This window comes from Capsicum annuum, chromosome 6 (assembly GCF_002878395.1).
Source record: "Capsicum annuum cultivar UCD-10X-F1 chromosome 6, UCD10Xv1.1, whole genome shotgun sequence".
NCBI classification, from domain to species: Eukaryota; Viridiplantae; Streptophyta; class Magnoliopsida; order Solanales; family Solanaceae; genus Capsicum; species Capsicum annuum.
Window position 1 is genome coordinate 53,139,206 of NC_061116.1, and position 25,177 is coordinate 53,164,382.

Genomic DNA, 25,177 nt, shown 5'->3' on the forward strand with positions numbered 1-25,177 from the left:
AGAGGGAGTAGTAGATTAGACCACAAACACCGAAGCAACTTGTAAAAGTACTGTACAACATTTATTATCACCATCAAAAAGTACAATATTTTCGTAATTATATTTCTGTCCCTGTGAGAACGATGAAGGACAAAGATTCTTCCTTATATTATATAGTAATGTATGCCCACAGATGAGGTTAAAGAGAGAAGGAAAATCAATGTGTTGATATACAATTGTAATATATGCGTCATTTGGAAAAAAGTAACACAACTTAGAAGAATAGGAAATGACCAAATTGCCCTCAGTGCTGACATAATTGTTGCTCAAACTCACTTTTATATAATAGAGAAAATAAAATAGAGATGGAGAAAATATAAGATGATAATAAAAAAATAAAGCTGAAATAGGAAGGTTGATAAAACGCACCGAATCAAATTTTCCTTCTTCCCCATATCTTCAAGATTTTTTGTTAAATAGACCTTTTAAGTCTATTATTTAATTAAATAAATTATAAGTTTTTTTATGTAGTGAGATATATTTTTAAAACAGATCTATTATCTGTCGATATCCACAAATTTATTATTTGTCTCATAAATAAGAAATTAAAAATAAGCTATTTTGTTAATTAAAAATATGAAGGCATTGCATATTTTGCTAAATGCAAACTTAATAAGACCTAATAGCCAAATTTTCTACATTTCTTCCTTTCGACCTGCAAAACCCTAATTCTCTCTATTTTTGTCCCATCATTTTCTGATTTCTTTCTACTTTTGTTCTTATTACCAGCTCCTTTCTGTGACGATAATTATTATTACTTCAGGTATGTCAATCTCTTCATTTCTAATTTCATTTTATGCTTTAATTTCCTAAATAATTAGCTCATAATCACTTGCTATAAGCTAATATTTGGATTGATATTGTTTCTTTTTTTTTCAATTGTAATTTCTTTTAGGCGTTCATCTTCTTATATTTCTTTAATTTAATCACTACCTTTTCCTCTCAATTGGTAATATGCGTGACTAATTTGAAAATTATCACCCATTTTCATTTCATGCTTTATTTTCTCTGGATTCTTTGTTCTCGTGGTAATAATTCCCGTTTCTTTGGAGCGAAACGAGTCGAAATGTAGCTAAATGGATATTGAGGATTCATATAGCTGGCCTCAACTAGTTTGGGATTAATGGTAGGAGTTTCTGTTATTTTTTTCCCGTCGGTGCAGCTGTAACAGGTGGTAATTGGGTTGAGAATCTATCATCTGATTGGTATTCCCATTAGGAATTAAAAATGACTGTTGGGTGGTTGATGTTGCTAGCAATTCAATAGGAGAGCCTTCACGGCAGGGGTGGCCAAAGGATCAATCCACTGAAGCAAGGGCTTTCGGCCCCAATTTTTTTAAGCTGGTGTTTGGTACTGTATTGAATTTCTTGATTTATTCGATTTTGAGACACACAAGATGGATCAAAGAGGAAAGGCTCCCTAGCAAGATTTTTCATTTTGAGTTCGAACCAAAGACCTCTAGTTAAGGGGGATGAGACCTAAATTTTACCTATTATAGATTTATAAGTTAGTTGTTCTTTTAATTTATTGAGCATAACAATATGGCCTTCTGTTAAAGTTGACTTTAGGCCACCATTCTTATTGAGTTACCCCTAATTCACGGGCCTTTTGTAGTTTCTGTGCGATTATAAGCTACATAAGATTGCAACTGTGGATCCTACTCATATGTGAGTTGTAGAAGGATGTGATGACAGGAAAGTTCATCCAGTTAAGATGCAAAATATTAATCATAATCCTTGTTGGGGTTAGTTTATTCCTTTTGTTTCATCTTAAGCAAAAAAAAATAAACAAAATTCCTAGTCGGGGTAGCTGTTTACTTCTAAACTTAAATTTTATTCTTCAATTTGATTACTATTCACATTGGTATGAACAGGATATGTGTATCTTTTGCTTTAGTAAATACAAATCATATGGATCTTGAATTAAGAATTTCAAAGAAAGAACACTTGAATTCCTCTCATTTCTATCAAAATCTCGGGAAGCTTGTTCTTGCAACTATGCGTTGAATGGCTTCCCCAATGTTTTTTGGGAGGATTTGAAGCAAAGTAAGTAATCATAATAGTAAATTGCATGATAGGGAAATGGTTAAGCCAATTGCACTATGTTAATTGATTTCTAAGTGGGGAATCTTAGTAGTGGAGCAGTCAATATCGGTTATCGGTTAGGCCTGATGGGCTGGCCTGACCCGACGGGCTTCAGTTTTGCAACCCATTTAAGAACAGAACTTCTTAGCCCAACCCATGGCCCGTAAGGCTTGAGCTATGTGGATTGGGTCGTCCCGTAAGTCAAATAACAACTATAATAATAATAATCATTATTATTATTATTATTATTATTAAGTAATATTTTTATTTGGTTCAAAGGATATCATGTCAATTATTTAATTTCGCTATTAGAATTATTTTTTGGATTCCGGCGGCCAATTTTCGCCGCAAATTGTCGGAATCTGGCGACTCAACCAAGTAAACTGACCCAGCTTTGATCAGGTGCACATCTCTTCTAGTCGTGTGTATAGCTTTCTTGAGTCTAGTGGCTGCTGCTCGCTGTGTTGTTTACTATTCCTATTTCGATTCCGTTTTCTTCGCGTCTTGGCTGACTATCTTGTTTTTGGGTCACGATTTACTTGTTTATTTCTGTATTTCATAGGAGTGTTTTACTTGTTAATTCTACTTGTTTTTTAGCCATTTTTGTTGTTCTTAGTATTTCTATAGTGTGGCCTTGATAGTACTTTTTTGGTTTGCTTTGTTATCTAAGCTTTGTGCTCTTAGTGTTATTGATCTGTGTTGTATTTGGTGGTTGTGGTAGATGGTGTTGGCGTAGGGTCATGTCTTCGGACAGGGCTTGGGTCGGGGGCGTGGACTAGGGCGGGGGCGGGGGCAAGGGCAAGGGCAGGAAGGGTAAAGGGGTTAAGGATGACTATAGGTTGAGAGTAGGGTCGTGGAACATAGGGTCTTTATCGGAGAAGTCATTAGAGCTAGTGAAAATTCTTAGGAAAAGGCGAATTAATATAGCGTGTCTCCAAGAAACCAAATGGGTAGGTACTAAGGCGAAGTTAATAGATGGTTATAAGTTGTAGTACTCAGGAAGCGTGAGGAACAGAAATGGTGTAAGTATTCTAGTAGATGATGAGCTTAGGAAGCAAGTGGTAGAGGTTAAGAGGTCAATGATAGGATGTCAATTAAGCTAGTTATTGGAGGGTCTTCTTGGAATATTATTAGTGCGTATGCACCACATGTAGGCTTGGATGATGAAGAGAACAAGAGACTTTGGGAAGATTTGGACGAGATAGTGAGGGGTGTACCCAGTAATGAAAAACTTTTCATAGGAGATGATTTCAATGGGCACATAGGGTCTTCTTCAAAAGGTTATGATGATGTGCATGGAGGTTATGGGTTCGGTATAAGGAATGTTGAAGGAGTGGCACTTCTGGATTTTTCTCAGGCATTTGGATTGGTGGTAGTCAATTCGAACTTTCCCAAGAAGGAGGTTCACTTGGCTACCTTCTGTAGTTCGGTATCCAAGACTCAGATTGACTTCTTGCTACTCAGGAAAGAAGATAGGGGTATTTGTAAGAATTGTAAGGTCTTACCGAGTGAGATTCTTTCGACCCAACATAGGCTTTTGGTTATGGACTTGAAGATCATAAAGGAGCGGATGAGGAGAGGTGTGGAGGATCAGCTGAGGATTAGATGGGCCAGTCTGACTTTGGCCACTACATTGGATATAGGGGATAAGTTGATGGCGAGGAAGGCTTGGGGGAGTGGAGGGGATGTTGATAGTATGTGGGATGAGACTGCCAATTGCATTAGGAAGACAACTAGAGGGGATGTGGGGGGCCTCGAGAGGCCGCTCGGGCAAGCACCAAGGGGACTGGTGGTGGAACGAAGAGGTGTAGGGGAAGGTGGAGTCTAAGAAGAGAGTGTACGCAAAATTGGCTGAGAGTAAGGATGAAGAAGATAAACGAAAGAATAGGGAGGAGTATAAGCTTGCTAGGCAAGATAAATGGAAGAATAAGGAGGAGTATAAGCTTGCTAGGCGAGAGGCGAAGTTAGCAGTCACGAGGGCTAAGAATGTTGCTTTTGAGAGTTTATACACATCGTTGAATAGTAAAGGTGGGGATAAAAAGTTATATAGGCTCGCCAAGGTTAGGGAAAGGAGAGCTCGGGACTTGGATTAGGTGAAGTGTATTAAGGATGTAGAAGACAGTTTTGGTGGAGGAGGGTCGTATTAGAAAGAGATGACAGTCTTACTTTTATAAGCTCCTGGACGAAGAAAGGGATACTAGCATTGTTTTAGGGGATTTGGAGCATTCCGAGAGGTTTCACGATTATGGTTATTCTAGGCGCATTAAGGTTGAGGAGGTTAAGGGGGCTATTCGTAGGATGCATAGAGGTAAAGCGACGGGGCCAGGTGAGATTCCAGTGATTTTTGGAAGTGCACAAGAGGGACAGGTATGGAGTGGTTGACTCGATTGTTTAACATAATTTTCAAGACGACGAGGATGCCTGAAGCTTGGAGGTGGAGTACGATGATTTTGTTGTATAAGAATAAGGCGACATTCAGGATTGGAACAATTATAGGAGTATCAAGTTGTTGAGTCACAGTATGAATGTTTGGGAGAGGGTAGTAGAGTTGAGGTTGCGGAGGATTGTTGCTATTTTTGAAAATCAGTGGGGATTTATGCCAGGGCGCTCGACTATTGAAGCCATCCATCTCGTCAGGAGACTGGTGAAGCAGTATAGGGAAAGGAAGAAGGATTTGCACGTAGTGTTTATCGACTTAGAGAAGGCCTATGATAGAGTTCCTAGGGAGGTTCTTTGGAAGTGTTTGGAGGCTAGAGATGTACCTATAGTGTATTTTAGGGCGATTAAGGCTATGTACGATGGAGCTAAGACTCGGGTTAAGACTATGAGAGGTGTAAGATTAGTACTAAAAGTGTACATTTTAATCATCTGAGAGCTACAAATTTATAATACAGAGAAGCGAACATAACAGAATCAAATCGCTTGATTTTAGTGGATATGGCAATCAAGATGCGATCTTTTTTATCTAATCACCTAAACTATCTACAACAAATCAGATATGATTTTATCAAATCAATTAAGATCCTACAAAATCAAATCTTAAATATTCACAAATCAACACTCCCTCTCAAGTTGGCATGTAAATACCTGTCATGCCTAACTTGCTTACAAGAATTTCAAATTTTGATTTAAACAAGTCTTTTGTGAAAATATCTGCAATTTGCTGATTTGTTAGGACGAAAGGCATGCACACACTTCCTTCTTCAATCTTCTCTTTTATGAAGTGCGTATCTACTTCAACATGTTTTGTTCTATCATGTTGAGCTGGATTGTGAGCAATACTTATGGCCGCTTTATTGTCACAGTACAACTTCATTTGTAAACCAAACGGTTTTTTGAGTTCTTCCATTATCTTCTTGAGCCAAATCATTTCACAAATCCCATGAGCCATAGATCGGTATTCAGCTTCAGCACTACTGCGGGCTACAATATTATGCTTTTTACTCCTCCAGGTCACAAGATTTCCCCAATATCCAGATGTAGACCTCCTGTCAGTAGTAGAACTTGCCCAGTTTGCATCTGTAAAGCCTTCAATGCCCTATGTTTACTTTTTCTGAAAAACAATCCTTTTCCCAGAGAACTTTTATGATATCTTAGGATCCTATGATATCTTAGGATCCTGTAGACTGCTTCTTGGTGCTCTTCCTTTGGGGAGTGCATAAACTGACTGACTAAGCTTACAGAAAAAGCTATATTAGGTCGAGTATGTGACAAGTAGATCAACTTCCCCACTAGTCTTTGATATTGACTGTGTTTAACTGAATTTCCTTCTTTATTTTCGAATTTTATATTCGGATCAATGGGTGTTTCAGCTAGAAGACAACCACTCATTCCCGTCTCTCTTAGAAGATCCAGTACATACTTCCTTTGTGACACCATAATGACTTCTTTTGGATCTCGCTACTTCCATGCCAAGAAAATATTTCAACTGGCTCAGATCTTTAATCTTAAACTTCGAGGCCAACTTTTTCTTTAAATTCTCCATTTCGGACAAGTCTTTTGTTTTGTAATGTATATTATTTTTGTGGATGTTGTATCTATGTTAGTTTTATCATGTTTCATGCTTTGAATATTTTTGTATATTGGCCTGTGTCTTGAGCCGAGGGTCTATCGGAAACAACCTCTCTACTTCTTTAGAGGTAGTGGTATGGACTGCATACATTCTACCCTCCCCAGATCTCACTAGGTGGGAATATACTGGGTTTGTTATTGTTGTTGTATTTCGGACAAGTCATCTCTTGTAAGTATAATATCATCAACATACACTATTAGAATAGTTGTCATTCCCTCAAGAGAATGTCGAATGAACATGGTATGATCTACTTGCCCTTGAGTGCACCCTTGTTTTTTCCCAAATTGAGTAAACCTCTCAAACCAAGCTCTTGGAGATTGTTTAAGCCCAGAGAGAGATTTCTTTAGCTTGCACACTATAGTTCTATATCTTTTTTCAAAAGTTGGAGGAATGTCCATGTAGACTTCTTCTTTGAGTTTTCCATTCAAGAATGCATTCTTCACGTCTAGTTGTTGGAGCGGTCAATCAAGGTTGGCCGCAATGGTCAGAAGAACCCTTATTGAATTCAATTTGGTAACTGGAGCAAATGTCTCAAGATAGTCAGTCCCTTAAGTCTGAGTGAATCCTTTTGCTACCAAACGTGCCTTATACCTCTCTAGGGACCCATCTGATCTAAATTTGATAGTGAACACCCTTTTGTAGCCCACTGTTTTCTTTCCACGAGGTAGTTCCACCATTTTCCAGGTTTCATTTCTCTCCAAAGCGTTCACTCCTCAAGAATTGTCTCCTTCCACTCAGGAACGTTCAAAGCATCTTGCACATTTCTCGGTATCTCTATTCTAGATAATTGAGAAAGAAAAGCTATATAGGAAGGGGATAAGTTTCTACGTGACACAAAATTTGACATGGGATAGTTGGTGACTTTTCTTACCCCTTTACGTTTGGCAATTGGAAGATCAAGGTCTAAACTAACAAGGGGTAAATTAGAGTTGGGTTCTGGAAAATTACCTTGTGTATCAGTAAGATCTTGCGGGGCGGACATTTGGTTCTGATGAGAGTTCTTGATCTCTTTTTCTTGATTCTGGTTTCTTCTCATGTAAACCTGTAATTCCTTTCTTTGTTCCATGTTCTTGTCATTAATTGTATCATGAAAATGCTCTATTGCCTCAGTATCCTTATTTTCATTATTTAAGTTGGGATCTCTTACCTTATTTAGGTTGTTATTACTAAAAAAAACTATTTCCAGTATCTATCATAAAACTTGGATCCTTTTGTTTCTCAAATGTGAGGTCAAGAAGATCTTTATCATTCCTCGAATCTTCACTATGTTTCTCCCCCTGAAGGTGAGCTTCAAAAAACAGTTGTGATTCAAAAAAAGTAACATCCATTGTGAGAATAACCTTTCTAGTAATTGGGTCATAACACTTGTAACCGTTTTGACTTGGGGCATAGCCAACAAAAACACATTTTTTAGCACGTGGATCAAGTTTACTACTATTATGATCATGTACATGAACAAATACACTACACCCAAAGAAACTTAAAGATAGATCAGTTGTCAATCTAGAAGTAGAGAAGTATGTCTTGAACATATTAAAAGGGGTTTTAAAACTTGGAACACGAGAAAGCATCCTATTAATAAGATAGGTGGAAGTCAGAAGAGCTTCTCCCCAAAGAAATTTAGGGACTCCGCTTGTGAACATTAAGACTCTAGTTACTTCCATAAGGTGCCTATTTTTTCTCTCCGTTACTCCATTTTGTTGGGGTGTATCAGGACATGAACTTTGGTGCACTATTCTCTTAGAAATGAAAAAATTGCTTACGTGGTCATTAAAAACTCTCTCATTATCACTCTGAAATATTTGAATCTTCTCATGAAATTGTGTCTCAACCATAACATAAAAAGCCTCAAATATATGTTTTTCTTCCCGCTTGTCTTTCAATAGGTACACCCAAGTTAGTCTAGTGTGATTATCTATGAAACATACAAACCACCTTTTTCCATTTATGGTTGCTATCCTAGGTCCCTGTTGTGGATCCGTGGAAGTCAACTAATTAAATATTTTCCCTGTTGTGGATCCGTGGAAGTCAACTAATTAAATATTTAGTCATATTTTAGTAGTTTTATTTATTATTATAGAATAGGTTTTATATTTCCTACTTTCATAAGGATTAGACTTTCTAGAATAGGATTTTATATTTTTTACTTTCATAAGGATTAGACTTTCTAGATTAGGGTTTTATTTTTCCTACTTTCATTAGGATTAGACTATTGATGTAATACTTCTATTTAAAGGGGGTTTTGGAGAATAAATTGATAAGTCGTATTTCAGCAAAAAGCAAGAGATTGGAGTTCTCTCTTCCATTGAACTCTAAGGTTTCAGTCTCTCTTAAACGAGCTTAAGAGATCGGAGTTCTCTCTTCCATTGAATTCTAAGGTTTCAGCCTTCCTTTAACGAGCTGAATTATATATCGCTCTGTGAATCGATCCTTTGTTCTAAAAATCCTAACAGTCCCCAAACATCACTATGGATTAACTTAAAGGGTTTTGTGGCATGGTAACTTTGGGATGAAAAAGATGAACATCTGTGTTTAGCGATTTCACAAAATTCACATTGAAAAAAGGATGTAGTTTTATTCATAAACAACTTAGGTAACAAGAGTTTCAAATAATGAAAACTAAGATGACCAAGGTGATAGTGCCATAACATGACTTTATTATCAACTAGAATAGAGTTCAAACAAGCTGAACTAAAATTTACTGAATTGCCGCTATCTGTAAGAAAATAGAGAACTTCAAACTCTCTAGCATTGCCAATCCTCCTCCTCGAGATGTTGTCTTGAAATACACATGAAATATCGTCAAGGATAGCACGACAATTAAGGTTTTGAGTCAATTAGCAGATGGACAAAAGATTATGAGACAATTTTGGAACATAAAGGACATAAAAAAGAGTCATAAAAGGAGTTAGTTTGATTGTCCCTTTCCCAGCAATTACTGAGAAGGAACCATCAACAACTTTGACTTTTTTATTTCCTGCTAAAGGAGTATAGGTCGAGAAAAAATGGGAGTTCCATGTCATGTGATCACTAGCCCCTGAATCTATGATCCAAGAGCTTATATTAGTAGAATCTGTACTCAAAAAACACTTGGCACATTACCTGTTTGGGTAAAAGAACAAGTGGGAGTAGAGGGACTAGGTTTACTGGATTGAAGAAGTTTGTGCAGTAGCTCTAGCTGTTCCTTGGTGAATGGTGGCTTTTTTTAAGATGTCAGCTCCAGTTCTTTGCTGGTACACTGAAAGGCTTGATTGACATAGTTTTCTGCCTCTTTTTTGTTTCCGATGGACGGTTTTCCATGGATCTTCCGGCAAGTCTCACAAGTGTGCCAGTATTTTTTGCAAAAATCACACCACGACTTCTTTTTCTTATCATTCTCATTTTTCGCAGCAACTAAAGCAGATGACTATATTTTTTGGTTCTAGATTGAAATCTTTTTTTAGCATAACATTCGTCCTTGTTTCTTCATGCCTAACTTCAGAAAATGTTTCCCTCAAAGTGGGCAGCAGATTTTTTCCAAGAACTCGAGAACGAAGTTCGTTAAAATCTTAGTTCAACCCTGCTAAAAATAAATATATCCTCTCACTTTCTTCCTTTTTCATTGCTTTTACTCTATCCTTCAAACATTCCCATTCATCATTATAGCATTGATCTAATTCTTGTCATTGGGAAACCATCTCATTATAGAAAATAGTAACACTTCTCTCTCCCTGCCTCGCTTTCCACAGTTTAATTTTTAATTCAAAAATCTGAGAGGCATTTTCTACATTAGAATAAGTTTCTCTAACCGCCTCCCAGACGACATCCCTAGCAGTGGAAAGAAAGAAATATGGTTTACCTATGGTAGGTTCCATGGAGTTTAGTAGCCAAGCAATTACCATCGAGTTTTCTGATCTCCAGGCATTCATTTTCGGGTCTCCTGGTTCAGGCTTTGTCGTTTCTCTAGTCAAGTGCCTAAGTTTTCCTCGACCATCAATTGCCAAACAGATAGATTAGGCCCACTCCAAATAATTCTTTCTATTCAGCTTGTGAAAAGTAAGTTGAAAGAAAAAATGAGAAGAATCGCCGCCTTGATTCATTGTTGTCTCGGTCGGGACACTGTTAGCAGAACTCTCAGCTTCTGTTAATGCCATTCGGTGATGTAGCCCAGTAAATGTTATTTTAGTCATCAACAACACAAGAATAAAGCTGCTCTAATACCATGTAAGATTGGTACCAAAAGTGTACATTTTATTCATCTGAGAGCTACAAGTTTATAGTACAGGAAAGCACACATAACAGAATCAAATCGCTTGATGCTAGCAGATATGACAATCAAGATGTGATCTTTTTGATCTAATTACCTAAATTATCTATAACAAATCATATATGATTTTATCAAATCAATTAAGATCCTACAGGCCTCTGAGTTTAACACCAAGCACTTTTTCCATTTTCCCCAACACAAGTTGATTAGGCACCGCCTTACCATTCTCATACTCTGCAACAACCTGCGTTCGTTCATTAATCTGCTTCGCTAAATCAGCTTGACTCATCTTTTTCTCAATCCTCGCTTTCTGTATCGCTTGTCTAACATCCACAGGAACTTTCTCAAGCGCTGCTGGTTCCGCCGCCTCGTCTAGCTTCCTAGCATTAACAGCTGCCGTCTTCTTGTTCAAACCGGCGTCGAATTTCTTTACGGTTTGAACTGGTGCTCCGGCAAAAAAGATATTCCGGCGTATCTACGGCGATTTAGCTCACCGTTCGGTCATACTTCCGTAGTTAACGAACAAGAAGAAGAAGAAGATAGGCACCATCATCATCATCATCTCAAAGAAGAAGAACGCAAATTGCGTTGAAATTCGGTGACAGGAACACTATTGCGGCGACCAATTTCTACTGCAAATTGCCGGAATCCAGCGACTCAATCAAGTATAAGGACACAACCTAGCTTCGATCAGGTGCACTCGATCCATCTTTTCTAGTTGTGTATAGCTTTCTTGATTTGTAGGGGCTGCTATTGGTAGTGTTCTGCACTATTCTTGTTGTGATTCTTGTTTCGTAGCGTCTTGGCTGATTATCTGGTTGTGGGTGTCGAATTTCTTGTTGATTGGTTACTTTGTAATAGTGTTGTACGTGCGAATCTCTTTATTGTTCTTAGTAGTTTTGGAGTGTGTTACCTTGTCTGATTACTGTTACTTGATTTACTAGCATATCCATTAAGTGTGGTAGTATTAGTTCTCGCTATTGACTATTGTGTATCAAAATTTGAGTTATATTATTGGTTTTGTTGCTCCCTATATATTATAGATTGTTGTCTTTGTCCCTAGCTCCTTTATTGACTTTATTTTAATTAGTGTGCCTTTTACCTTATCTTGATCCCCCTTTGTTATCTTTCTTCCCTTTTTCCTTTCTTCCCTTTGTTGCATAGTGGCTGTGATTAGCGAGGGTAGACTAGGGGCATGTCATAGGTCGGGGTCGGGGTCAGGAGATGTTGGGTCTGGGCCGGGGTTTGAGGGGGTTGGGTCTGGGTCGGGTCTAGGATCGAGTTTGGGGTTAGGGGCTAGGGGTACTAAGGTTAGGTGGGATAAGAGAGCTTCTAGGTTGCAAGTTGGTTCTTGGAACATTGGTACTTTGCAGGGTAAGTCTATAGAGCTGGTGAAGATTCTTAGAAAGAGGAGGGTTAGTGTAGCGTGTGTCCAGGAAACTAAATGGGTAGGCACTAAAACGAGAGATGTGGAAGGATATAAGTTGTGGTACTCGGGTAGCGTGAGACATAGAAATGGGGTAGGTATCTTAGTAGATGAAGATCTTAGGGAGCAGGTGGTAGAGGTAAAGAGAGTTAGTGATAGACTGATGTCTATCAAGTTGGTCATGGGAGGGTCTACGGTGGACGTTATTAGTGCCTATGCCCCACAAGTAGGTTTGGACGAAGAGGAGAAAAAGGAATTTTGGGAGGTTTTAAATGAGGTGGCGAGTAGCATCCCGAGCACTGAGAAGCTTTTCGTGGGTGGGGATTTCAATGGACATATTGGGTCTTTGTCGAGAGGGTATGATGATGTGCATGGCGGTTTCGGTTTTGGTGAGCGGAATGAAGGAGGAACTTCTCTGATGGATTTTTCTAGGGCTTTTGGGTTGTGGATAGCAAATTCGAGCTTTCCGAAGGAGGATCACCTTATTATGTTTCGTAGTTGGTGGCCAAGACTCAGATAGACCCTTTGCTTCTTCGAAAAGGGGATAGAGTGCTATGTAAAGACTGTAAAGTCATACCTAGCAAGAACCTCTCGACTCAACATAAGTTGTTGGTGATGGACTTGGTTATCAATAAGCGCAAAAAGAAGAGAAGTTGGGAGGCACAACCCAGGATTAAGTGGGGGAGCCTGACTTTGGCTAGTGCTTTGGAGATGGAAGAGAAGTTGAAGAGTAGGGGGGCTTGGGAGAGTAGAGAGGGGGTGGATAATATGTGGGAGACGACTGCCAGTTGCATTAGGGAGACCGCTAGAGAGGTGTTGGGTGTCTCGAAAGGTCGATCTGGAAAATATCGAGGAGACTAGTGGTGGAACGAAAAGGTCAAGAGAAAGGTGGAGTCTAAGAAGGTGGCTTATGCCAAGTTAGTTGGGAGCAAGGATAATGAGGAAAGACAGAAGAATAAGGATGAGTATAAGTTTGCTAGAAGAGAGGCTAAGTTAGCGGTTACGGCGGCTAAGCCAGTAGCTTTTGAGAGTTTGTATGCGGCTTTAGAAGAGAAAGGCGGAGATAAGAAGTTGTATAGGATGACCAAGGCCAGAGAGCGGAGGGCTCGTGACCTTGACCAAGTAAAGTGCATCAAAGGAGAGGATGGTATAGTGTTGGTTGAGGATGCCCTCATTAGGGAGAGGTGGCAGTCCTATTTTCATAAACTTTTGAACGACGAGGGGGACAAAGGTTTTGTGTTGGGAGACTTGGAGATATCTGAGGAGGGTCGCGATTATAGTTATTGGAGGTTGAGGAGGTTAAGGGAGCTATTCGTAGGATGCGGCGGGGTAGGGCGACGGGGCCAGACGAGATTCCAGTAGACTTTTGGAAGAGCACTAGCGGGGCAAGTCTGGAGTGGTTGACAAAGTTGTTTAACATTATTTTTAGAGCTGCTATGATGCCTGAAGCGTGGAGGTGGAGCACGATGACTCCAGTGTATAAGAACAAGGGAGACATTCAGAGTTGTAACAACTATAGAGGTATTAAGTTGTTGAGTCATACTATGAAGGTTTGGGAAAGGGTGGTAGAGTTGAGGATGAGAAGGATCGTGACGATCTCTGCGAATCAGTTTGGTTTCATGCCTGGTTGCTCGACCACCGAGGCCATTCACCTTGTGAGGAAATTAGTGGAGCAGTTTCGAGAGGAGGAAAGACTTGCATATGGTGTTTATTGATCTAGAGAAGACATATAACAGAGTTCCCAGGGAGATTTTGTGGAGGTGCTTGGAGGCTAGAGGGGTGCCCGTGGCGTACATTAGGTCGATTCAGGATATGTGTGAAGGTGCGAAGACTTGTGTGAGGACGGTAGGTGGAGATTCGGAGCACTTCATAGTTTTGACAGGGTTGCACCAGGGATCGGCTCTTAGCCCGTTTCTATTTGCCTTGGTGATGGATGTTTTGACGCGACATATTCAAGGGGAGGTGCCTTGGTGTATGTTATTTGCAGATGATGTGGTTCTGATAGACGAGACTTGGGGTGGAGTTAATGATAAGTTGGAGATTTGGAGACAGATGCTTGAATCTAAAGGTTTTCGGTTAAGTAGAACGAAGACGGAGTACTTGGAGTGTAAGTTCAGTAATATGTCGCAAGAAGATGGAGTGTTTGTGAAGCTAGACTCTCAGGCCATCCAAAAGAGGGAGAGTTTCAAGTATCTGGAGTTTATAATTCAGGGTAATGGTGAGATTGACGAGGATGTCACGCATCGTATGGGGGCAAGGTGGTTGAAGTGGAGGCTCGCTTTGGGAGTCCTTTGTGATAAGAAGGTGCCCCCGAAGCTTAAAGGTAAGTTTTACAGAGTGGTAGTCCAGACGGCTATGCTGTATGGAGCGGAGTGTTGGCCAGTTAAGAACTCCCACATCCAAAAGGTGAAGGTGGCGGAGACGCGAATGTTGCGATGGATGTGTGGATATACCAGGAAAGATAGGGTGAGGAATGAGATTATTCGGGAGAAGGTGGGAGTTGCCTCGATGGAGGATAAGTTTCGAGAAGTGAGGCTACGTTGGTTCAGGCATGTGATGAGGAGGGGCCCTGATGCTCTAGTGAGGAGGTGTGAGACTCTGGCTATGGATGGTTTTAGGTGGGCTAGAGGTAAGACCAAAGAAATATTGGAGGGTGGTGGTTAGACATGATATGGAGCAATTACAGCTTACAGAGGACATGACCCTTGATAGGAAGGTGTGGAGGATGCGGATTAGGGTAGAGGGTTAGGGGGTGGGAGCGCGGCGGTAGTCATAGGGGAGTGCTCCTTTGGGTCTGGAGTTTCTGGTTCGTAGTGTTGGGGCTGTAGTTTTTGGTGTTAGTGGTGTTGGCTTTTTTGCATCCCGTACTAGTTTTTTATGCACTTATCTTTTGTGTTTGTTATACTGTTAGTTTGTTTTGTGTACCATACTAGTTTGTATCCGCTTACTTTTTGTATTTGTTATACTGTTATTGGTTCTAAGTCGGGGGTATATTGGAAACAGCCTCTCTACTTCTCTTGAGGTAGTGGTCTGGTCTGCGTACACTCTACCCTTCCCAGATCTCACTAAGTGGGAATACACTGGGTATGTTGTTGTTGTTGTTGAATTAAGATCCTACAAAATCAAGTCTTAAATATTCACAAATCAACAGGAGGGGACTCAGAGCAATTTCCCGTCTTGATGGGGTTACATCAAGGATCGATGCTTAGTCCGTTTCTTTTTGCCTTAGTTATGGATGTTTTGACGTGGCATATTCAAGGTGCCTTATTGTTTGCTTTTTGCGGATAATGTAGTCTTGATTGATGAGACACGTAGTGTAGTTAATGCTAAATTGGAGGTTTGGAGGTAAACTCTCGAGTCTAAAGGGTTTAGGTTGGGCTGGTCCAAGATGGAATATTTGGAGTGTAAGTTCAGCGGGGTGTCTCATGAGTCCGATGTGGTTGTTAAGCTTGACACTCATTCTATCAGTAAGAGAGATAGTTTCAAGTATCTGGGGTCTATGTTTCAAGAGAATGGAGAGATTGATCAAGATGTCACTCATCAGATTGGGTAGGGTGGATGAAATGGAGGCTCGCCTCTGGAATCTTGTGTGACAAAAAGGTACCTCCCAAACTTAAAGGCAAGTTCTACAGAGTGGTGGTTAGACCAGCTTTGTTGTATGAAGCGAAGTGTTAGCTTGTTAAGAAGGCCCACATCTAGAAGATGAAGGTGGTAGAGATGAGAATGCTTCGGTGGATGTGTGGGTGTGCTAGGAAAGATAAGATTAGAAATGAGGTTATTCGAGATAATGTAGGAGTGGCTTCGGTGGAAGCCAAGATGAGGGAAGTGAGGTTGAGATGGTTCAGTCATGTGATAAGGAGGAGCATGAATGCCCCAATGCGGAGGTGTGAGAGGTTGGCTAAGGATGGTTTCAAGCGAGGTAGAGGTAGATCGAAGAAGTATTGGAGGCAGGTGATTAGACATGACATGGAGCAACTCCATCTTACTGAGGACATGACCCTAGATAGAAAGTTGTGGAGGAGACGGATTGGGGTAGAAGGTTAGTCTGGGTTTAGAATATTGTATTTTTTGATGTGTTACTTGGAGTATCTTGTTTATGGTATTATTGAATATGCTAATTTCTATTGTATCTTGTTCTTTTACTATTCCTTATCTTAGATTGTTTTATTTTGAGCCGGGGGTCTATCGGAAACAGCCTCTCTATCTCACATTTGAGGTGGTGGTATGGACTGCGTACACTTACCCTCCCCAGTCTTCACTTAGTAGGGAATATACTGGGTATGTTGTTGTTGTTGTAATATTTTTTAAAAAGTGGGTTAGCTCGTGAGGCCAGCAACCCATAGAGTGATGGTGTGGACTTGGTGTTTTTTGATGGGCCAGCCCGACTTGGCCCGTCAAACTCCAAAGCCCGTATGGGTTGGGCTGGCCCGTATTGACAACTACTTTGGTTGGTTTGTTACCTGTACATCCACCTTGTTGGTGAGGATTCGATTCCCTACATTGTAATCCCTCCCCACGCCCCTACCCCAATTTTTTTTTTTTTTTTTTTTAAATTGATTTCTAAGTGATGCAGATATGAAGAAATAACATGATGCTTTTTTGAATGATTTTCACTGTTGCTTTGCCTGTCTATAGGAATGAATGATCTCTGAAAATAGCCGGGTCTCTCTCTCCCCTCCACCCCCACCCTTACCCCCCAACCCCAAGTCCAAAACACACACACAAAGAGAGAGGGGAAGTTATAGATAGGTTTCAAAGTCTTTTCGTCTCCTCTCTCTCTTCGATAATAACTTCGTCTAGCAGTTCCACTCATTGTAGCTTGTTGCCTAAGACAACTTATTGCCAACTACGATTTGAACATACAGACATCCATATGTATGTGTGTGTGAGACTTATGTTGCTCGAACTCTCCAAAAATGCTGCCATACCCTGTCGGATCCTACAAAAATGCTCGACTTCCGAAGGATCCGACATGCACCCGTTTACTTTTTTGAAGAGTCCGAGCAACACTAATGTGTATATGTCTATTTGCATACGTACCAGTGGAAAGTCGAAGTGTGGGTAGGTGACACCACTATTATCAATAAACATAAAAATATGAAAAGTATTTGCATGCTTCCCACTGAACCCCAGTCACCATAAAGAACTTTCATTACACAAAAAACAAATGTTCTTTCCCATATGTGGAACTGAGGTGTTTAGTAGTTCTATATTCATGGCATAAGATAGTTAGAGATTGTATAGGGTGGAGAATGTATGCGAGCTTTCGCCTATTCAAGTCTCCCAAAATTCCTTTTAGTTATCTATGTCTCCAATGGCACGTAGGTGGGTTGGGCAATGGGAGGACAGGCAGAATATATGAAATTTCCTTGTGCTTGTATTAGGAGGATAGAACGAGAAGCAATTGATATTGGACTGCATGGTTTAACTCTGAGAGGAGGGAATGTGAAGAAAATGAAATGGCATAATATACTATATGGAATGTGGGATGTTTGAAGAAATTCCTGGTGTAATTAGCTTTTAACAAAGACGAGTAGGTTTCCATATGACAAGAATTCACCTCTGTTTTAAATTCTGTTTTTCCTATTTCTCTCCGATGCTATTATTGTTTTGAAGACACACAAAAGAGTGAACATAGTGATTTTACATTATTAAGTTCATTATATCATCCCTTAAAACACTGTTGATCAACTGTTGCTTGCCTTTCGATTTCTTAATAATCTGTTGGAGTCTGCGTTCCAGTTGGAAAAATTTACATTAATTGCTTGAGTATGTAATCGTGGTCTGTCGTTTTCTTCTTTATACAGAGCTTCCGAACTGATGAAACCATTCTGTTGAAGATGCATTTTGTCTTGTTGGAATTTGGAGAGAGTACTTTGTGAAGTGTTTGCGGTCTTTGTCTGACAAGTGTCTTTTGAAGAGAAGAAAGCTTAGCCTATATATCCATTCATTAGCACTTTCGAGTTGGAGTTTGTTTGTCTTTATTTAGTTTGCAAAGGCCCATAAGCAATCTTGCGAGTTTGATCTCCTACTATTAGAAGGCCCTATGGCAGTTGTGAAACCAGAGGTATGTAATGAAGGCCAGAAGTTTTATATTCAAAAGCTAAATGACTGACTCTGTTACTATATGTATATAGGAGACATTTATTGTTTTTTCCTCTACTAATCTCTTACCCCTTCTGGCTCCTTTTATCTGGTGCTCTCTCTATCTGGGTTTTATGTTTGCATTTACTTAGAGTCATGACTCATGATTTACCTTGATTCAGGGAATAGTGTTGCTTTGTGTTAAGATGATCTTTTATTTTTGTGAGCTTCAAAAACTAATATTTCTTGAGAGGAATCGTATTTCTTAGTTTAATGATATCATGTTGTGTTAACAATTTTTTCTTTGAGATTCAAAAACTAACAATGCCTTTGAATGTTGTTCTTCACATTTCCATTTTGAAAACCAATAATATATAGCTTGAAATGTTGTCACTATTGGCAAGATGATTATAATTACCTTGAAGTTTCTTTCTTTTGGTTGCGATCTGAACGTTCTTGTTTACTTGCATGAAATGACGTAGGTGCATCAGTCCTTTGCTCATTGAATGACATTGTTAATTCTTTGGATATTGAATGTGTGTGGAATGACTTCAGAATGGGCAAAATTCCTTTTGAATGGGAATATTAATGTGTGTTGTCATGTGTTTACAGTCCAAAGTGTGGGCATTAGATCTTTAGTGCATTTCTACCTATCAAAAAAGAAGAAGATATCTTTAGTACATTTTTGTTGCTTTCCTTATCACAATTCAAAGTTGTTTCCATTTCGTGGTATCCAATTTTTCTTAATTACTTCTTGGTTCATGATTAAGATGAAGTCCTACATTTGGCTCCAAACTGCTGATGGTTCAATCCAACAAGTAGAGGAAGAGGTTGCCATGTATTGCCCAATGATATGCAGAGAAGTACTTCAAACTGGCATGGGATCCTCGAAAAATTATGCCATATCACTTCCTCAACGAGTCAATGCTGCTATTCTGGGCTTAATACTAGATTATTGTCGGTTTCATCAAGTTGCTGGCCGTTCTAATAAGGTCAGTTCTTGGTTTCCTAGTAATACCAATGCAATGCCCTGCCAGAAAGGAAGGATTTTAGTTTGTTTCATTCATTGCAACAGCATTTCTTTTTTGTTCGAGTGTAAAGGATGTCTTTTATGCACACAGGAGCGCAAAATTTTTGATGAGAAGTTCATCCGGTTAGATACCAAGAAGTTATGTGAGTTGACATCTGCTGCTGACAGCCTTCAACTGAGGCCTCTGGTTGACCTTACAAGTCGTGCACTTGCTCGGATGATTGAAGGCAAAACACCCGAGGAAATACGTGAAACTTTCCATTTACCTGATGATCTAACTGAGGTCCGTATTCTGACCAATTATTTGTAGCACCATTCTCCCCCTCTCTCAATATTGTTGGTGTTTCTCACTTGGAAATGGTTTCTCATTAGGAGGAGAAGTTGGAACCTTTGAGAAATATGACCGATGATCCACGTATCCGTCTTCTCAATCGACTCTATGCAAGGAAAAGGAAAGAATTAAAAGAAAGAGAGAAATTAAAGGTGCTTTGAGATCTGGCTCTTGCGCTGATATCTTGTGCCATTGGTTACTTGATGCTAATTGATGCATTATTGTGTATGCTCTCTGATTTGTGTTATTCCCTTAATGGAAAAATACCTCATCACGTAATTCCAGAATGTCGAGGCAGAAGAAGAGCAGCATGTGGATGAACGATCAGTTGATGATCTTCTATGTTTCATTAATGGGGCAGATGAAGGTAAGATTGGGACTTGCTTAACATTCTATATTTTTGGTGCAGAGTAACTCTACTTTCTTCATGTTGCATTATTAAAATAAGGGAAAAGGCTCAAATATGCCATTGAACTATTAGGGATGGCTCATCTATGCTATCCATTATAAGTTTGGCTCATTTATGCCACTATTGTTACTGAAAGGTTCATTCGTGCCATTATTTTGTAGCAGTGATTTTTCAAAACCATTTTTACCATGTGGCCTCTTATTAGAGGTCCATGTCACCAAATCCAAATCAACCATTATTATTTAAAATCAAAATTAAAAATCGGATCCATTAAAATAAAATTTGATCCGCACTGTTAACATAAAAATTGGATTCATTAAAAATAAAAATTGGCCTCCTTAAAAATAAAAGTCAGACCAATTAATTATGTTGGGTTTTATCTTAAATGAGTCTGATTTCAAGTTTAGGTATTATTGGTTGATCTAGATTGGTGATGTGGACTTTTAATAAGAGACCATGTGACAAAAATAATTTTGCAAAACCACCATTGTAAAATAATGGCACGAATGAACCTTTCTATAACAGTAGTGGCATAGATGAGCTAAACTTTTAAATGCGGTGGAATAGATGAGCTAAACTTATAACGGATGACACAGATGAGCCAAACTTTTAAATGTTGTGGCATAGATGAGCTAAACTTATAACGGATGACATAAATGAGCCATTTCTAATAGTTCGATGGCATATTTGAGCTTTTTCCCTTAAAATTCTTGAACTGTTTTACATGCTGGTATATAATTTGATGAGGTTGCATTTTGGCTGCCTGGCTTGGCCACATTCTTTATATATAGATATCATTGTGTTTCTGGTTTTGTATTGTTGTTTCTGATGCTTATTTATTTCTTATCAAAATAATGTGGAGCCTACAACCTCATTGATGGAGTTGTCTGTCCTAGTATGTAGCTGTAGTTGCTATTCACTTTAGACCATGACTATCGATCAGTCTTATAGCTTTTACCTTCAGTATATTACTTTCTGCCCTGTAATTATGTTACTTTCTGCCCTATAATCAGATCCATGGTTTGTATGGTGACTGAATCTTCCACTGGCTAGTAACACTTAAAGAACATTTATTTTTATCAACATATGTGCATATTCTTGTGAGGTTTATGATCTATAGAGAATTATATCCTTTTTTTGTGTGTGTAAAAAAAAAAAAGAGAATCCTTTTTGTTTTGTTTAATCCTCCACTTGACATCTGAAAAGAAAACCATTTACCTTTTTCTTTTCAGCCTTTTTTGAGTTATTTTTTGAGTTTGGCTATCCTACTTATAATCCCGAGCATGGTGGTCTATTTTGCAGATTCCAAGTGTGCAAGAGCACCAAAGAGCAAAAAGAAAAACAGGAGGAGAAAAGAACAAGCTAAAAGTTCCTCTACAAATAATGAAACTGGAAACCATAATCAGGTTGGCATCTGCTGAGCTAAGGAAGTTTCTCCTTTTTCTTTGTTTTTGGTTGATGTGTGTGTATGTACGGGGGGGTCACTCTGACATTTGTTGGCTTGACTGGTGCTATTGGTACTCAGGAATCTAATTGTCCTACATCTAGCTGCCTGAATGGTGATGTGCCTTCTCCAAGTAAACCTTCTGAGTTGCAAGACTCTGCATCTGTTAAGTTTTCATCCAAACTTGACTTTGATGATGGCGATATTGACGAAGAGTTAGATCCTGCAATGAAGGAAGAAATTGACAGGTTTGTTTATCTACTTATATTGTCTCTGGAGATGGATATGTAAAGAATATATGATTATAGTTGCAAGTTATTGAATGAATTATTTTCTTTGTGAGAGGTTGTATTAAGCTACTTGTGTTTTCTTGTTGAAGGGATTTTTCTTTGGGTAATTAGTTATCCGTGTGCTGGTATAAATCTTTTACTCGGGAACGGCAGTTCTTTTCCTTTCTTTTCCTCCCAGTCCCCTGAGGCTGGATCATACTGTTAAAGTGAACCTCGTTGCAGTGGCTTCTGCTTAGGCTGCGTGCAAGTGTTACAAATCATATTGTAATAATTCATGAATTGTTAATTAGTTCAAGTCCATGCATATTGTAGAGTTCTTGACTGTGAATAGCTCCCATGTCAAACTCTGGATCTGTCTAGTATCTCCCTCCCCAGCATGTAAACAAAATTGACTGAAATAGACAGAAGAAGCTTTTTACCCTTTTTTGTCGGTCCTTTTCATATCCCATTTTTTCTTTTATTAAGTTTGTGAAAAGTATGGTAACATTTAAATGCTTCATTTAGCTCTTATATCAACCTTAAACAGAGTAACCCTACATCTATAATCAACAGATAGCAATGGGGAACATTACAGTGTTTGCATGTTTCTGGATGGAACCTATTTTCACATTGGAGTAAATGGATAAATCTGCATCAATATAAAATTGTCATTTTATCCTCATTGGATGTTGTGTTGATACTTATAGAAGCTCCAAATATGTAACAGGGCTGCTACTTATATTTTGTGCTTAAGATGTAGAAATTCCATATGAATTGTCTAACCGCTCTGGGTGTGGCACATCTTAGCAAATAGTATCCACTAACGTTTGGCTTCTTCTTGCATGAGAGATCTCTTCTTCTGTTAAGTGATAAACTATTTTTCATTAATATTCTAAAAGATATGATTTTTATTGAGTAAGAGATAAAGATGTTCATGCTCATAATTTAGAAAATAAAAAATTAAATTGTACTGCTTTGTTTTATATTAATTGCATCTGGAATCATTTCGTGCCAATTTTCATTGATTGAAAGAAGGAACAACAAAAGAAAATTAATCTACATACAGAATATAGGAGGATAATCTTTTTCACATTATCATGGACATGGAGAAAGATAATGATGCATTCACACAGGGACCATCCGGTCATCCAACCCCCCACCCCAAAACTCGTCATCTGATTAATTAAGTCATGTTCTACAGTTAACTTGATTTTCAATTTCTATGTTACAGGGAGGTTGAGGATTTTGCTAGAAGGTTAAACTCTGTTTGGCCAGAACGAATAGAGGAGATTTTGTCTTTGGGTCAAGAGAGGAGACCACTATCTGTGAATGGGAATGGTTCCCTGAAGAGATGTACAGGTAGGGTTTTCTTTTACCTATCTTGAACAGGATGTGGTTACTGCTTTGTGTTATAATTCTGAACTAAGAAAAATGCAAAGTTGAATAAATATCACATGGAATAATCTTGCCAAACTGAAGTCAAATGTAGGCAACAAATCATAATAGACTAATAGAGTAGAGCAACATGTTCTAGTTCAGATGGTAAAACATAGACTTCTTGCAGCTGATTTCATCTAGCTATTGATTTTTATGGTTCCTTAAAGTTTTTCTCCCTCGACACAGAAGGAAGTGTTTCTATTTGTCACTTTGTCATGTCACACCTGGGAACTTAGTTATATTACTCGTAAGCTGCTTCAAGGGCAGATGGAATTGCCAAGGGTGTATTTTGCTCGTTATGTTCTTGTTGTGACTACTAAATTAATGTTAATAGTTGAGAATATAATTAAGTAAATAAAAATGTGATATCTCAAATAGCTTAAGCTTTTAGATGGGATGGTCACACACTTCAACATGGTTTTAGAGCAGGAAGAGATCCTAGGATCGAGTTTCACTTCTACCCATTATCAAACAGAATTTCCACGTGTTTGACCCATGAAAAAGAATCAGGCCCACGCATGAGGGGCATGTTGAGAGTATAAGTAAATAAAGAGTTCTCTTTCTACAACTTAAGTTTTAGGAGATAATCACATACTTCAACCGTAATCTTCGAATTTTATAGAAAAACAAACAACAAAGAACGAAATAGATAAACATGATGCGACTTCTTATAAGGTCCTCCCCTGAATGGAAGGACAAGAAATGTTTGTGGTGATTGGAGCAGTTAATTAAGTAAATCCTACCTTGTTGGTGAGTTCACTTTGATGCTGAAAGAGCTGGCTTGTTCTGTACCTTTATTTGTCTCATGGGGTATCTGAATCATTTTAGCAGGTTTGGACGGGAGATGATGGTTCAAATGGTGGATTATGTATCTTTTGGATTCAGTTGGGCTTAACATGCCAGTTTGTCTGTGTCTTCTGTTTCGACTAAAGACGGTAGAGATTCAATGTTCATTTCTTGTAGAGTTCTTTCGACTTATCAGAAGAGTTCCTTCTACTTGTTGAGCTGCCAAAGTGACTTCTGAACCGGGGGAAATGACTTGATTTGCTGAAGTTTAGGGGAATTTCGAGATAGAAGGGAAGTCTCCATGGTATGTGGTTTCACGGTAACCACCATTTCATTTGTCCGGCTTTTCAGATACAAGTTCCAATTTTGCAAATTTTCTAAAATCTTAGATTTGTTTTCCTATTCTTTAATAATTTAGTTCACATTAAGTTGTCGCAACTTTTCCCTAGTTCTCTTTTTCCCTTCCTGGTTGGGCTTTTCAGTTTAATGTTTCTTGGGTCTTTTTCCCAATACGAGCAATATAATATGAGCATTATTGCCATGAAATGGCTTAATGTTCCATGGTTCTATGCTTCAATTCTGTATCATTATGTAATGTCTCCTTGAGAAGTAATATTAGTGTGTATCCTGTTGTAAAGTTTGTGCCTTGTTCCTGTTCTGTAGATAGTGCTGTCTTCTCAACTGTAATATTTGGTTTACCTGAACAGAATTTTAGAGCTTGTACTTGAGCAAGCTGCACTTCTAATTCACTTACAAATTTGCTTTTTCAGAGTGTTGAATATTTGGCTGTTCTGTATTAATTGGAAAAAAGTTTCACACCTAAATACAAATAATATGCATCATCCCAAATTAGTTGGAGTCAATGAATCTTCAGTTTCTATTTGAGCTTGTTTTCTTTTCACTAACAAATTAGGGGTTTCTTTTAGATGTGGTTATTCAAATCTCAACTTTAATTAATTTACCAGTTTAAAAAAAAAAAAAATTTAAAAAATCTCAACTTTAAATTGTCTGTTGTCATTTCAATTTCTACCCTAACTAAAAACACTCATCATGTTCTATACAAAATGTTAGTTCTGAAACGAACTGAGGGTTTTTTTTTTTCATAGTACCATAACAAATGTGTGTGAAGAAAAGGTAAACTTAATCTTAGGTATATATAGCACATCATTTTCCTGTGGTATGCAGACTGCTCAATTCTCACGACGTGAAGATTTATAGTGGTAGTGTTTATATGAGAGCTCTTCGTATATGTACGCACAAAAAAATCAAACCATGTTACGATCATGAGTAAGGGATATGTACCTCTTGAACCACATTCGACAAAAGGCACGATTTTTCTTTGTGGAAATTGAAAACAAAACCGAGATACTCATCTCTCTTGTAGCACAGTCATCCTCCTCCTTTGTCAAGATCGAAAACAAAATAGAAATACTCGTCTCTCTTCTAGCACACCCATTCTCATGAAATCTTGGATATGCCACTGATTTATGTAGGAAGCACTAGTATGATAGGCCATACAT

At 38.6% G+C, this 25,177-nt stretch overlaps 2 protein-coding genes across 4 annotated transcripts; one reads left to right on the forward strand and one right to left on the reverse strand.

The window, feature by feature from the left end:
• Positions 1–548: 548 nt before the first annotated feature.
• LOC107853467 (SKP1-like protein 21) lies at positions 549–24,426 on the forward strand. Of its 3 annotated transcripts, none has more exons than XM_016698443.2 (10): positions 549–802; positions 17,675–17,934; positions 18,722–18,943; positions 19,073–19,264; positions 19,354–19,464; positions 19,598–19,679; positions 21,024–21,127; positions 21,247–21,413; positions 22,666–22,793; positions 23,700–24,426. In XM_016698443.2, exons 2-10 carry the CDS (start codon positions 17,914–17,916, stop codon positions 23,717–23,719), a joined length of 1,047 nt encoding a protein of 348 aa, XP_016553929.1. In that variant the 5' UTR covers positions 549–802; positions 17,675–17,913; the 3' UTR covers positions 23,720–24,426. The 3 variants fall into 3 exon arrangements, with proteins under 3 accessions (XP_016553929.1, XP_016553932.1, XP_016553930.1); XM_016698446.2 differs by having other exon boundaries at positions 644–802; positions 23,703–24,426; XM_016698444.2 differs by lacking the exon at positions 549–802 and adding an exon at positions 10,871–11,135.
• Positions 10,590–11,603, reverse strand: LOC107853454 (multiprotein-bridging factor 1c-like). The gene is made up of 2 exons (XM_016698437.2): positions 11,544–11,603; positions 10,590–10,916 (listed from the first exon to the last, which is right to left on the reverse strand). Exons 1-2 carry the CDS (start codon positions 11,601–11,603, stop codon positions 10,590–10,592), a joined length of 387 nt encoding a protein of 128 aa, XP_016553923.1.
• Positions 24,427–25,177: the final 751 nt, after the last annotated feature.